Source organism: Battus philenor, unplaced genomic scaffold, assembly GCF_028537555.1.
Source record: "Battus philenor isolate CCGP_79_NKW_IND1 unplaced genomic scaffold, ilBatPhil1.0.hap1 SCAF_27, whole genome shotgun sequence".
NCBI classification, from domain to species: Eukaryota; Metazoa; Arthropoda; class Insecta; order Lepidoptera; family Papilionidae; genus Battus; species Battus philenor.
The window spans coordinates 3,146,714-3,160,895 of NW_027181690.1; the positions used below are offsets into that span (position 1 = coordinate 3,146,714).

The 14,182-nt window shown below is 37.5% G+C and overlaps 1 protein-coding gene across 4 annotated transcripts in view; it reads left to right on the forward strand.

Moving 5' to 3' along the window:
• The window catches only part of LOC137925446 (protein 4.1 homolog), a 100,079-nt gene that overhangs the window by 59,569 nt on the left and 26,328 nt on the right, over positions 1–14,182 (forward strand). For all 4 annotated transcript variants that reach the window (XM_068768889.1, XM_068768886.1, XM_068768888.1 and 1 more), the window contains exons 2-8: positions 5,455–5,635; positions 6,480–6,627; positions 7,251–7,367; positions 8,025–8,208; positions 9,481–9,633; positions 10,458–10,643; positions 11,457–11,629. In XM_068768889.1, the coding sequence (XP_068624990.1) occupies positions 5,477–5,635; positions 6,480–6,627; positions 7,251–7,367; positions 8,025–8,208; positions 9,481–9,633; positions 10,458–10,643; positions 11,457–11,629 (1,120 nt within the window). In that variant the 5' untranslated portion in view covers positions 5,455–5,476. The remainder of the gene's footprint in view (positions 1–5,454; positions 5,636–6,479; positions 6,628–7,250; positions 7,368–8,024; positions 8,209–9,480; positions 9,634–10,457; positions 10,644–11,456; positions 11,630–14,182) is intronic.

The following is a 14,182-nucleotide window of genomic DNA, read 5'->3' on the forward strand; positions in this document are numbered from 1 at the left end:
TGAAAATAGGTAATGTTTTTTGGACATATACACATTTTTCATACAATATTAAGAAAGAAGCAAATGTAAATATTTTAATTTCTTTTAATATTCTCTCTCAAGTAGCTTTATTATGCAGTACAAATGTCGTGTTTATTGGACCACCCCACAGAACAAATCCAACAGCATCCGACCCTGACATAATTCACGCGAGATACTGCGGCTTTTATGCGAACGTGAGACTTTGGAATGTTGAGAATTTCTTTTCAAAACTTAGCACGCCGAATATACCTTTTTTATATAATTTATTATTCTAACAATTCAGCTGATATACTCGCACTGCAAGGCAGTCTTTACAGCTATCGCTACAATGCACTGCTCTCATTCAGCGACTTCTAGCGGCCTTGACTAATTCGTCGCTCCCCATAGTGGGGGGGCCTACTGACAGCGTGCGTGTATACCGGCTCATGGTCGCCACTGGAATGTTACTCGTATTTACAACATAGTAAGTGCGATTGTGAAAGATCTGGATTGGAATGATTTTGGAAACATCGTAGTTTTATTTTAAGGAACGTCAACATTGATATGATAGACAACCTTGTCTATGTGCATTAGAATATTAATAACTACGAGAATATCAGTGGAAGTTTCTGTAACTTTCATAAAGGACAATACATATCCGTGTAATACGTGTGTGATACCAGTTTCTATCATGTTGTGCTCTTCTGACATTCCCTCCGGGACACAAATGATTACTATAATTAATCCAAATATATAATAAAATGATCAAATGATAATGATATAGTTTTTCTCATTAAAACGAAGGTAACCTAGCGTTGTCCGCGAAGTTGACACGATCTAGCCTCATCCCACAAATAGCGGTGACGAAACCCACCATGCGCGTCGCCGTGACACTTTGCCCTCGACGTTAATTGACACGAATTACAGGCAGGACACACTGACCGGGCCTCCAGGGACACCGCGAGTGAATCAGTATCCTTATATTAGACGTGATGACAGATACAATATCGATGTTGCCATAGCACATGTGATTGGCTACAGGCGAGAAAATTGTTGGGATGAATGTATAGAACATTTGGCAACAAAAAGTTTTAAAAACTTTGCACCTCTTTCTTCATCTTTCATTCATTCTATATAAAGTGATCACTATGAAACTTGCAATGCCACAGGTCTGCAGGGAGAGTAAAAAATAATTAAATTTGTAAAAGGTTTCTTTTATATGTTATGTATTACCATTAAGTTATTTATCATTTCTGAAACATTTTTCATTTGGATACATTAATCGACGGGAAATAAGCTATACATTCATAATATCAATCAATCACCTGTATAAACTATTTTAATAATTCGACATTTCCTTTATAATAACTAAAGTTCATTCACGCTAAGGTAATATTAACTCACTCTAGACACGTAAAGGTCGCAACTGCAAATTCTAAAGGAATAGTTCCGTCTGTCTCAGGTGAACACGGCTTTCTAAAACTATGATCGAATTATCCAGAGTGACAGTTCAGAGCTTAAGGTTCTGGAGTGGAGACCACGGACCAGCGAGTACCAGCGAGACCACCTTATTGAGGTAGTCATATGGCGTCATTTTCGACCAATCTTATCCCTTAAATGCATGACTTTTATTTATACTTCATAAAAATATATATCTTGCAGATAAGTACACTACAGTGGAGAGAAATATATATATAATATTTGCTATACTAATTTATTAAACGACCTTATGTAGCAGACATACAACACTATGCATTTACATTTACATCATTATGCATTTAAGGGTTATTAGACATTTTGAGATGACGTATATTCCGCAGGGTATGTGTTACCATTACTCTGAAAAAACTGGATTTATTTTTTATTACACTACTGTTATCGTAATCATTTCAACGTGAAGACGTTTACAGTTGGACAAAGGCTTCTCCCAAAGAGTTTCAAAAGAGCCAATTGGACGCAAACCACCTACATGTCTACCGATGACCTCATCAAGGTCTGTGTCAGTGGAACAGATAGAATTGTAGTGAAGGACACATTTATGGCATTAACTTGATCTTGTGTCAAACTAAACAATATTGTGTTTATTACGTGAATGTGATCGAGGCATTGAATTTACTGATAAACTTTTATCAACTGTTATCGGACCTTATCAAATGTTCCACGGCACCGCGTCCGATGCAAGTGTTGTAACGAATGCCTTTCAGCAGCCAGTTAGACGCACGGTGACGTGACTTTCGTGCAGTCGAATCATTTATAATTTATTTAATTGGTGCACCAGCAGCACCATACATTTGAAGCTTTTATAATAAACCCAAACCGTTTGAAAAAACGAGTTTTCGCCATACAATTTAATAGTAGTATTTTTTTGCGGTTAATAGGGATCGCTTGAAAAGTGTACCGTAGTAGGTAATTATAAAGTGGACTGAGTTGAGGGATAGAGATACGACCGTCGGCCAGCACCATCTTTCGGTGATGTCCGAAGTTTAGGCGTTCCGAACGCCATCTTGTATCAAGTATTAGAATGTCCGTACGATGTATATTTTTGTGGAATGAAACATAAGAGCATACGTAAGAGAGAGAGAGGGAGATAGAGGACGGTTGAAAGGTGGAGTGTGCGGAGTTCTGATTACGATTTCTTATTTAAATAACTGTTTGTGATCCGACAAAAGACTAAATTTCAATCACTGCGTCCAGATTAGCACGTTTATATATAAAAATATATATATTATATATATATATATATATATATATATATACACATACATACATACATATGTGTGTATATATATATATTACTCGGTTGAAACTTGGGCGGGATATGTACACACAAGGAGGATAGACAACTTTATTAAGATAATCGGAAACCACTGGTTGCAGATTTGGAAATCATGTATTTTTTGCATTTATTTTTGTCATATAATTTTTTTTTAAATATTATAGATTTTTTTAGAAATTTTTGTTTGGGAAACTTTTTTAATTTATTGCATGAGATTACATGGAAATGTGCAGGAATGGTAGGTAGCCCAGCGGCAGAGGACCGAGACTTGCGATCGAAGGTTGCGGGTTCGGTTCGATATAATCTCGTAAAGTTCACACTTTGTGTATTAATTATATATAGGATTGTCACTGCTCACAAATAAAGTCATTGTACTATACTGCAATCGCCAACCCCCCTAGACACCTTTCAGGGAGGCCATTGCCTTTCAGTAGGCGTGTATGTGCTGAAACGATGTCATGTGGGGATGTATTGTAATACTGTACACAGTTGCCCACAGACTTACTAATATATGAAGCTTAGGGAAATTCATAACAAGCTTATCTTTATTCCTAGTGCTAAACTTTATGTTATCGCAGTTTTTTATATTTATTTATATAATTATTTATTTTCACCTAAATTTTGCAAATTGTAAGTTTTAATAACGGTAATTGTTTCATCGCCAGACTATAGTGAAGTCATACAGACAACTGTAAGACCTTGCAGTGAACTCAAGCAAGTGTCAGCAATCATTTGTATACAATAGCGGAGGTTATATGTGTCGCTTCGAGGCACAAGGCCGTTCCCACGACCGTTGAATGCAGTAGTAATTAGTCATGTTGGATTCCCACTGTTTGGGACAGAAGCCTATAGTAGGCTTTAGTGTTTGACAAAATATTATATGGTATAAAGTACGTAACGGTATAAGTTTTATGCTTCGTCTTTATCATCATCATTTTATCCGTAGGATGTGATGCAATAGACAAGCCTCCATTATAGATTTTCAGTATTAGAAGCGCGTCTACCTGCATAAACACCATATTTAATAACAAACAATGGTCCCTTTAGCAAGACTGCACCGGCTCGTAAATAAAGCTCGATCCATCCAATCTTAAAAAGAAACAATCGTTCCGGACGTTCTGATCTATAAGTTCTGATATTATATAGTTTAAGAGGATAAAGCTTGCTCTAGAGGCCATGATGATTTAGAGTATCTAAAACGATCCATGCGATTGGCAGTCAAGAATTTTTCCATGGGAAGAGTGCATGCTATTGATAACTACCCTTAATGTTTAAGTTGTATTGCAGTCCATTGAGACCACTTTGAATAAGCTTTATATATTTTCATGATTTTATATTAATGTATTAAACTAACATATTATAATAGTAATAAATGTTTTGTGTAACAAAAAATTGTTGGTTTTCTTTAAAACTAAGGCATGATTTCTCGTGATAAAAAAGTTATGGACTATCTTATTGTCTCTTATACCACCGCTAAGAAGCCTTTTATAAAAAAGATCTTATGACGTTTTACATACACTTTTTTAGTTTATAGCGAAAAGCTTTTACTCTGTTACATATTGGCAAGAATTATTATTAACGTATCGAAACGAATACGCATGTTAAAATTTTACTAAAAACATAAAGTCGTTAACAAATTGCTACAGAGTTCCTATTGAATCGTTCAGTACATAAATGTCAGGTTAGTGGGCCAAACTCTTAATACATCTCAACCGGTACAACGATTCGCCCGCAAAGAACCGGTAAATTACAGCTTTGTTAAAAATCCATTACGCTATCAACGGGTCGGCCGCGCGGCTCCGCAATTCAAAGCGGGGAATGGAGTGCGAATGAATGGAATTATGGCCTCGTCGACACTGCGGAGGTTTTGGTACTTGACCTGCTCTTAAACAGTCCCCCGTTATATTTTTATCGTGCTCGTTGTTATTGTGTGGCTCTTGTCGCGAATGCGGTAAATGCCTAATGAGTTCCTTTTGTATAATAATAGCACGCGCCCCACTGCTGGGCTTGAGAGAATTGCCTTTGAAATATCTAATTTGTTTCATATAACGGATCGTCTCACACTGTAAGAAACACTGACTGATCTCTCCTTTTATGGGCTAAATTGTGTTCTTATGTCTCTATGGTGAGGCAGAAAGTGTCCAAAATGGGTCACGTTCCCGGCTGATTTTGAGCCTCGTGTTTTTAACTCGCACCATGTCTTATATATTTGTACCGCCTCAACATTTTCCTGCGGATTTCCAGTCTAGTTGTCTCGGGATGTAGTAGGAGAGTTTTCGGAGTGTGTGGCCGGTCTATCTATCGCCATTTCCGGCGTTTGATCTGTTGGTCATTCAGGGTTTCGAGGTATTAAACGCCAATAAAACGTTTGGTGGTTAAAGCCATTTGCGTATGATTAATCATTATATAACATTCAGTGTCCAGTGCGCCAATAAAGTAATAAAAATAATTGTAAATTTAAATTGTATATTTTGCGCAAGCAAGAACAGAGTAACGTACGCGTCCGCACGGTGCGAGCGATAGATAGCAAATGACATTCCCGTGCGTTGAATAGTTACATTATGTGTACTACCCGTTAAATGTAATATATTAGAATGGTATCGTGTAAAAGTATTATAGAAAATTTTCATGCGATGCTTTTTAAATAAAAGATTAAAAAGTTATTTTTTTTATTCTAGGTGCTGAAGGAAGTGCGGCATAATGCCGGAGGGCGTGGCCAAGGAGGCCAAGGAAGCCAAGGAGGATGGAAAGTCGAAGAGCAAAGGCAAGGAGCTGTCGCCGCGCCGCCGGCCCACTGGAAACACCACCAGGGTCAATGTGGAACTCCTCGATGGCTCCAAGATGGAATTGGATGTTGATGTAAGTTAATAAGTGTTATTATTCCCAAGTCGCCTAATGTTCACTTCGTTAGACACGAACGCAGTTGATAGGCTGAAGATAAGCCCGGCATTAAGAGTTTATAGTAGCATTCACACCCCGGACGTTCTTTTTTTGTAGCTTCAAACTCACCTGCTCATTTTTTAATTTTTATTTTCTCATATGCTTTTTAAATTGATACCAGAATTGTAAAAAATCACGTTAAAATCTCTTTCATTCTGTACGTGGTACGATACTTTCAGAGTATAAAAATCCTAATAAGTTACAATGTATTCTTATAACAACATGTTGAGACATGTTTATGTTCTAGTTCAAGTATCGCCTGTATTTATATGGTGGCGGTAAGAAATAGCTTTGTTTTTTTTTTAAATTAAGAATCTCTGGGCAAAAAACAGCTTTCACAGTTTTAAATTTACTCATGATTTATCTTGTCCGCTAATAGACGTCTAATGCCGGGCATAAGCCTCTCCCAAAGATAGCCACAATTAAATCTATTGAGAAAATTTATTGAGGGTATTTTAAAAACTAATATAAATGAAATTCAAAAATTCTTAATTTAACGTACGATGAATTACATCTCTTATCGACATCAAGTTGAGTCTACTGCCGGTTCGGATGTTAAATATCTCAGACCCGAGAAGAACGGGCGGAAGAAACACAACGGGACTGCATACGAATATTTTTAAAGTTATGTAAAATTACCTAAAGCTGATTTACATAAATGATAAGAAAATGTGTTGTTTGTTTTCGAATTGTCTAATCCTGTTACTAATTCAATTTTTTAAAAATTTATTGAAGTTTTTTAAAATAAGACATCCCATTTCAGAGGAAGATCCGTGGCCACGAGCTACTCGCCAAGGTATGCGACAGCCTCAATCTGGTGGAGAAGGACTACTTCGGGCTCCTATACGAGGACCGCGGCGACCCGCGTGTCTGGATAGACCTTGAGAAACGCGTTTCCAAAATGATCAAACGTAAGTATTGAGCCAAATAAACTGCCACTATCCCCAGCATACTGTCACTGGTGATTAAACCTCCACTATCCTCAAAATACGTTCAGTAACTTACTTCCAAACTACTACTTTCTCACTACATTATCACAGGCCACTAAACTGGTATTATTCACAGTACACTATCACACCCATACTTTCCTTATCCCCAGCGTACAGTCACACCTTCCCCTCAAAAAATGATTAGCGAGGACAGTATCGCCTCACTAATAAATGACGATAAAGATAGGGTTGCGCTTCTCAAATACTTCAGGGACGAAGTTAAGGACGTGATCAAAAGAAATAGTACCGAAAAATAAAACAGGTCGGGTAAGAATGTAAAATCAAGAGGAAAATAAAAGTAAAAGAAGAAGTGTAAACAAAATATGAAGATAATAATGTTATATTTAAAAAAAAAATTAGACCCCTTAACCACTGTTTTCTCCATACACTACCATAGACCTTCAAACTACCAGTATTTTTAGTACACCAAGACGGCATCCCAAACTACCACTTTCGTCCATACCATATCACAGCGTTCTCTCTCCTTCATTACTTCATTGGTTTCTCAGAGTATCCATAAAGAATAAGTGTATTGTGTTCCCCAGGAGAGCCTTGGGAAATCAGGTTCGCGGTGAAGTTCTATCCCCCGGAGCCTGCGCAACTGCAGGAAGAACTCACCAGGTACCAGCTCGTCCTGGCTGTTAGGAGAGATCTACTCGAAGGTGAGTATTTTTGAAGAACCTTTCATCTGAGTGGTGGAAACTTTGCAACCTCGTTACTGATTTTTTATATGTTCTCAAGATCTGCATAACGTGGAAAGATTGAAACATCAAGCGTGAGTTTTTGGTAGAGCAGTCTTGTTAATGTGGGCTTGATATCTTGGTTTTCACATCGTAAAGCTATGTGACCTCTGGATATGGAGCCATTTGTAGGACCTATCTTTAGCATCGACTTTTCGCACACGTGCGAAAGTATATTAAATGTTCTAAGTGAACAATTGATGAAACACTAGGGATTCTTAGTAATTTTCAAGTGAGGACTTCGAATTACTGGCCATTACAGCCATAATACTTTTGTCTTAAATTATCCTGGCGTCTCTGAATTCTAATTCGAATGCTATTTGAATTTGGGCGCCATGAGTAAGATAGTCGCTATCAATATGTTCGGATGGAAACTGTGCAAGAATGTGGTGGAGTCTTTGTACATATGTAACATACACCACATGATATACATCAGGAGTGATCGTGGCTATCATTTTCTCCGCCATCGAAGAAAGAATGAATATGTACTATGTACTAATACGCTCTTAGATAATTAATTACCCTAGAGTACCCCAGTACCCCAGTAAATATATGTTACTGAAAATTTATTCTTCTCAGGGCGTCTTCCTTGCTCGGCGGTAACGCATGCACTTCTGGCCAGCTATCTACTGCAGTCGGAGCTTGGCGACTACGAGGACACGGAGTCGGGTGCCGCGCTATGTCAGCAGCTGAAGCTTGTGCCGCCCAGCGCTTGCACACCTGAGCTTGAGGAGAAGGTGGTCGAGCTGCACAGAACACACCGGTACATATGCATGATCTTTTTATTTGTGTGACTCATGATAATGGCAAATGTACAACTTTTCCAATGTACCCCGCAATGACCACCTTGTCCAGGCGCTTTGCACGTGCATAAACTGGGGTGAGTTCAAGAGGGCATTCACAAGGTTCGTCCATGGCAAAGCTTAGCCACCTCAAATTTTTGGGCCATTTACTCTACCGCTATTCTATAGCCGTCGTTACAAATTGTGTTGACTTACATAGCACAGTGGTTTGCGAGTCGAAGGCATGCAGAAAAGATGGTCACCATCGAGATTAAGGATCAGCAAGTGCCACGTAGGATGTTCATCCACAAGGTGGACACGAACTTGTTAAGGTCATGGGAAGACAATAGATGTAGACCGCTTCCTACTGGTCCTATTGTAATTATATTATCAATGTCTATATTTAATAATGGATGACATGCGGCATAAATTATGATAATGATTCCAAATGATTATTATTTGATCATAAAATAACATCATTACATTAAATAATGACTGCATTGTTAAATTTCTAGCTTGTTGAAAATTGTTTATTGTAATTTATATGTTAAATACATTGTTGTCCTTTTACTTAAAAATAAGTAAAGTTAGACAATATATTAGTGTAAATAAAGACTTGGTAATTAAAAGTTAGTTTAACTGCCCTATTGTTCTGTATAATTACCTTCAGCTGTTAGTCTCCATACAAACAAATAAATATAGTTAGATAAGAAGAATCTCCGAAAGGGGGTTTATTGTCACCGAATGATTTTTGGTTATGTCAGAGTTGCTGACAACAGACTTTAAAAACCATACTTGGGCTTATAAGTTATTGACATTTTATTTGAAAGCAACTTTTTCAATTTAAATTCAGATGTCACTCTTATAATGAGTACATACCATTTCTCAGGGTGTCAAGTAGCTGTAGAAGAGTGGTAGAGAACTGAGACTTGTGATCGTATGTTGCAGGTTCGATTCACGAGAAACAAACTTAAATAAGTCATCTTTATGAATTAATTATATATGACTGCCATTGCTCACAAAAAAATTTTCATAGAATGGAAAGCAGCGTCTTCTGTGTAACGTAATACTACACTGCGATTGTCAACCCTCCTGCCAAGGGTGGCGATCATGGTATATCTTTCCATAGATATTTTTGCGGGAGACCTATGCCTTGCAGAGGGCGTCTATGGGTTGAATAGACTACGTCAAGTAGTAGTGTGACCACATAGCAAGTGTGATTAGAATGCGACTCATGCTAAATTCCTTTGCAGTGGCCAAACTCCAGCCGAAGCTGAGCTGAACTATCTGGAGAATGCTAAGAAGTTGGCAATGTACGGTGTGGATCTCCACCCCGCCAAGGACTCTGAAAACGTGGACATTACGCTGGGGGTGTGCTCATCAGGTCTCCTGGTGCATAGGGAGAAGTAAGTCTCTGTACCTTACATTAATTTATATTTTATTTTATAGACACTTATCACTTGTGTATGTCATAAACAAGATTCATGTAGTTTATTTGTTAATTGAAATAGGACTAATAGTGTTGTCAATTATAAACACGTGCCGACAATTATTATATGAATACGACTGCAATATTCATTCAATAATTTGTTAAGACATTCAAAGCATCTGCAATTTATGTATAGATATATTTATACGTTGGGTCTTCATTGATTCTTGTTTATTAACTAATTGCTAATTTACCGACTGGTGTCGACATACGAATAACCACGTCGAACGAGAGACTATGCCAGCGCCATCTATCTGTGTGAAGTAACAGCGTTCTGTTTTAATAGTTTTTAATTTAATATTCATAATATAAGATATTTTGTTAATGCGTTTTTACCTTCGAATGGATCATATTGATTGGTACAATCACAATGTATACTTTATTATCAAGCAACGTAGTATTTTTTAATAATTTAATATCATCTACCAAAGTATGTCGGAATTTGTCTGTTTGAGTATGTTTCCGTGAATTAAATTACATTAGAATGTGGGTATACAGCGAAATGACACTGTTGTGCTCAATCTGTCTTCCTATCTTCCTCTCTTAAGTCTACATTTATTTTTTCTATTGCATCTTGTACACTTATCTAATTTAAAATAATTCTTAGCATTTTTTATGGGTACATGCTTATATAGATAACAGGAAGCTTCTTATCAGCAAACTTATAGCCTACTAAAGCTTAAATATTTATTATTAGTCTCAGGTTTCGTAAAATTATAAAATAATAAAATCCGTCCCCAGGTTACGCATCAACCGGTTCGCGTGGCCGAAGATCCTGAAGATCAGCTACAAACGTCACAACTTCTACGTGAAGCTGCGTCCAGGCGAGTTCGAGCAGTTCGAGTCCACGGTCGGCTTTAAGCTCGCCAACCACCGCGCCGCCAAGAAGCTTTGGAAGACCTGTGTTGAACATCACACCTTCTTTAGGTACCTTCCCATTGTTCTGACTTCATTCGTTTCCTTGAGAGGCTTGCACATGTGTTTGCCCTGTGCTATAAAAAAGAAAATAAATATTTTTTTTTAAAAAAGACCTTGTTAAATGCCTTTATAAAAGTTAAGACATTGATGTAAAGTACATTTAATTATATATTCATACGTAGTATTATTAGTTTGAAATTTCTTCATGTACTACTGCCCAGTAATCGCCAAGTTGATTCTATTGATAGTTATTCTTTTAAACAAACCTGACATGTTGATGTCCTATATTATTTCAAAAATCTTGACGAAAGCTTTAATGATTGCTTGCATTGCGAATTGCTTTTGAGATTTTATTATAGAAGCTTTTATCTTGTCCCAAAAATCTATGTAAATGATAACTGGGTGTCAAAAAGCTTAGCCATCAGCTTCTATACTTACTTACTCCGCTGGTTCAGTGACCCAAAGTGGGTCTTGGCCTCCGAAGCGAGAGACTTCCACTTTATCTTGCGCCATCGTCTGCCATTGGTTGACATTCAATTCGCGCAAGTCTGCCTTAACGCGATCGATCCAGCGATACCTGGGTCTACCAGTGGGTAGCTTCTATGCTTTTTTAACAATTATCTGAAGCTTGATATACTAAATAGCATTGATGTACTTTATTAAGGATTAAAATGTGTCACTGTGTGTTGTAGATAAAGACAATCTAATTTAGAACATATTCTTGTGTAGGGGTACAGTACAGTTAAAACTAGGATAAAATATTTTTTAAGAGTCTTTTCAACTAATAGGGTTGTATGTTGTATTGTGTGTTTGTGTGTGCAGGCTGATGAGCCCGGAGCCGGCGCCGCGCGGCGCTCTGTTCCCACGGCTGGGCTCGCGCTTCCGGTACAGCGGGCGCACGCACTACGAGTCGCGCGCACAGCCGCCGCAGCGCGCGCCGCCGCACTTCGCGCGCACGCTCTCCTCGCGCAAGCTCTCCTCGCGCAGCATGGACGGTACGCGCATACATACATACACACTAACCTAACCTAACCTAACCTAATCTAACCTAACCTAACCTAACGTGCACTGTTGACGATATGCGAGCACACACATGTACTCCTAGATATCGAGGTACGAACCTCTCTTACGCCCTTGTATCCAAATGTTCGCGGGTGTGACGAATGACAGCTCAAACCAAGGTCTCCTCTGGAAGTCATTTAAACCTAGACACTCCATGGAACATTTAAGAGTTTATAGCGATCCATGCCAAGATTCAAGGTCCTCAGGAGCCCTCGAGCTTCGGTACTTTAAAAGGGATCTTAGAATTAAGGTCTTCCGCCCCCTGCCGCTTTGTACTCACGGAATCTGCAAATACCATTTAGGCATCAATGAGAGTCCAGTTAAAAATAAATGTGAACTATATGTAAGCACACACACACACAAGTATAAGTGCATCTAAACGTATGCTGTACCTAAGTACATATACCCGTGAAAACACTATGATTTTTTGCACAGCTAGATGTCTTGACTGATGTTTTTTAAAGATAATTTTTAAAATCATTAATATCATATTTTGAATGAAAACAAGTTTAAATAAACAAAGTCATCATAATTGGTCTTGCCGTTCTTGAGTTATGAATGTGTAATTAACATGATTTTGTTACATATGTAAATCGTTGAGGAAAACATTTTATATGAAAATTTGAAACATATTTTTTCAAACTTTACCACATAAAACCACATTCCTTCTATTCATTTATTCGAGTTCGTTTCTTCAAATTTCTTGTTTTTATCTTATCTGCGGTTGGCAGTAGAGAAATCGGAATCGATGGTCTTGCTCGGCGGCACGAGCCGACGACAAATAAGCTTTTTTAATCCCGGGATCTTAAAATCCGGGAGTGAACTTGGGTTTAGACATAGTCTGTGAAGCCTGACCGATCAAATCTTTAGTGACTTAACGGTTCTATTTCATTACATCTCAATAAGAAATCACAAATAAGTACACGGTTAATAATATTTCTTACAATGAGATTTTGTAGTATCCAAACATTGAGCTTTTTTTGAATAATTATACCTGTTCGCAAATGGCTTAGAAAAGCTTTGGAGTCTTAATTTACTTTTTAAAATATTGGTTATTCGTAAATAGATAATGACAGAGAGGTGAATTTTTGACCTAAAAATTTCTATAATAAAAACTATAACCTTTCCTTCTCTTACTGACTGTGCTGTAGGTCCAGATAAAAGTTTTTTTTGCGGCTTGAGTCACATTTTTTACTTGTTTGAAGTGAAATATTAAAATGTATCGAATTTGCTTAAATAATCATTTTGTAAATATATTTTTTTAAAGTAACCACTTTAATGTCATCAAAACCAGCCAGATACAGCCAGAGATTTTATTAGTATAAGGACTATTTACGAAAATACCTTTTCTCAAACCTATTTTACGTTTTAATATTGATCAACTGACTCTGGATATTAATAAAGCATTACCAATCGAACGCACACTGTTTCATCGGTCTGCCAGATATATCTAAATATAGCATGCAATCATAGACATAAATTTCGATGAAATAGAAGAGTATTAAACAATATTTAGGTCAATAGGAAATATGTTCTACGCATAGACGATTGAGGTAAATTGCATCATATAGTTTATGTTGTATACACCCTTTGCCAGAGGTTCTCAATCTTCGTAAAAAAATTTAATTAATTTTCACATGTGTACACCGCCTTATAATGATTATATATAAAATTACTGCATGCTAAAACTAACAAGCTGGCAGGCGCTAAATGAGCTATAGAGTGGGCTATGTTCGAGATATCGAAAGAGACAAGATGTAAGTAACTGATATAGTTCAGCGGATTGTTAAGCAGAAGTGGTAGGTGACAGGCCACATGGCGTGTAGAAATCATGGCCGCTGGGGTTTTAGGTTCCGCAGTGGGCACCACGGCAAGCAAAGTGTAAGACGTCCACACATAAGATGGACTGATAACCTAGTTAAAGTCTTCGGAAAATTCTGAATGCAGGCAGCCTTCAACCGGGTTCATTGAATGACTATGAGGGGGGATGCTTAAGCTGCGGTGATGATGAAGAGTAAGATATAGTTATTAGAGGATATGTTTATACTTATTGTTAGAGTTGATATTACAAGGATTTTTAAGCAAAGCTATATAACACTGGGCAAGGGTAGATTGACTGACGTCAGGACATTTGTTCTTAAATATCTCGTGTGCTGCTTGTCAATCGTGTTACCCCGATTCACGTAGCTCAGCCGGTGACTAGCACGTGATTACTATAGTCATTTGAGACATGTGAAGTTCGAGAATGTGGACTATCTCCACATTCGTCAAATCGTCTTTTTTTTAAATATCTCATGTGCGTCATTCAAATATTCAGTATTACGAAGATAATTATAGTGACTATTTGTTTTTAGATTAAAAATAAAGTAGCAATACGTAATTTTATTGACTCGTTATTTAATTATCGTGCGTAATTAAGTTTGCGGGTCGACATTGTTAAGGTGGTAGGAAGTGGATGGATGCGGGCAGCATGACCGTCATGGTAA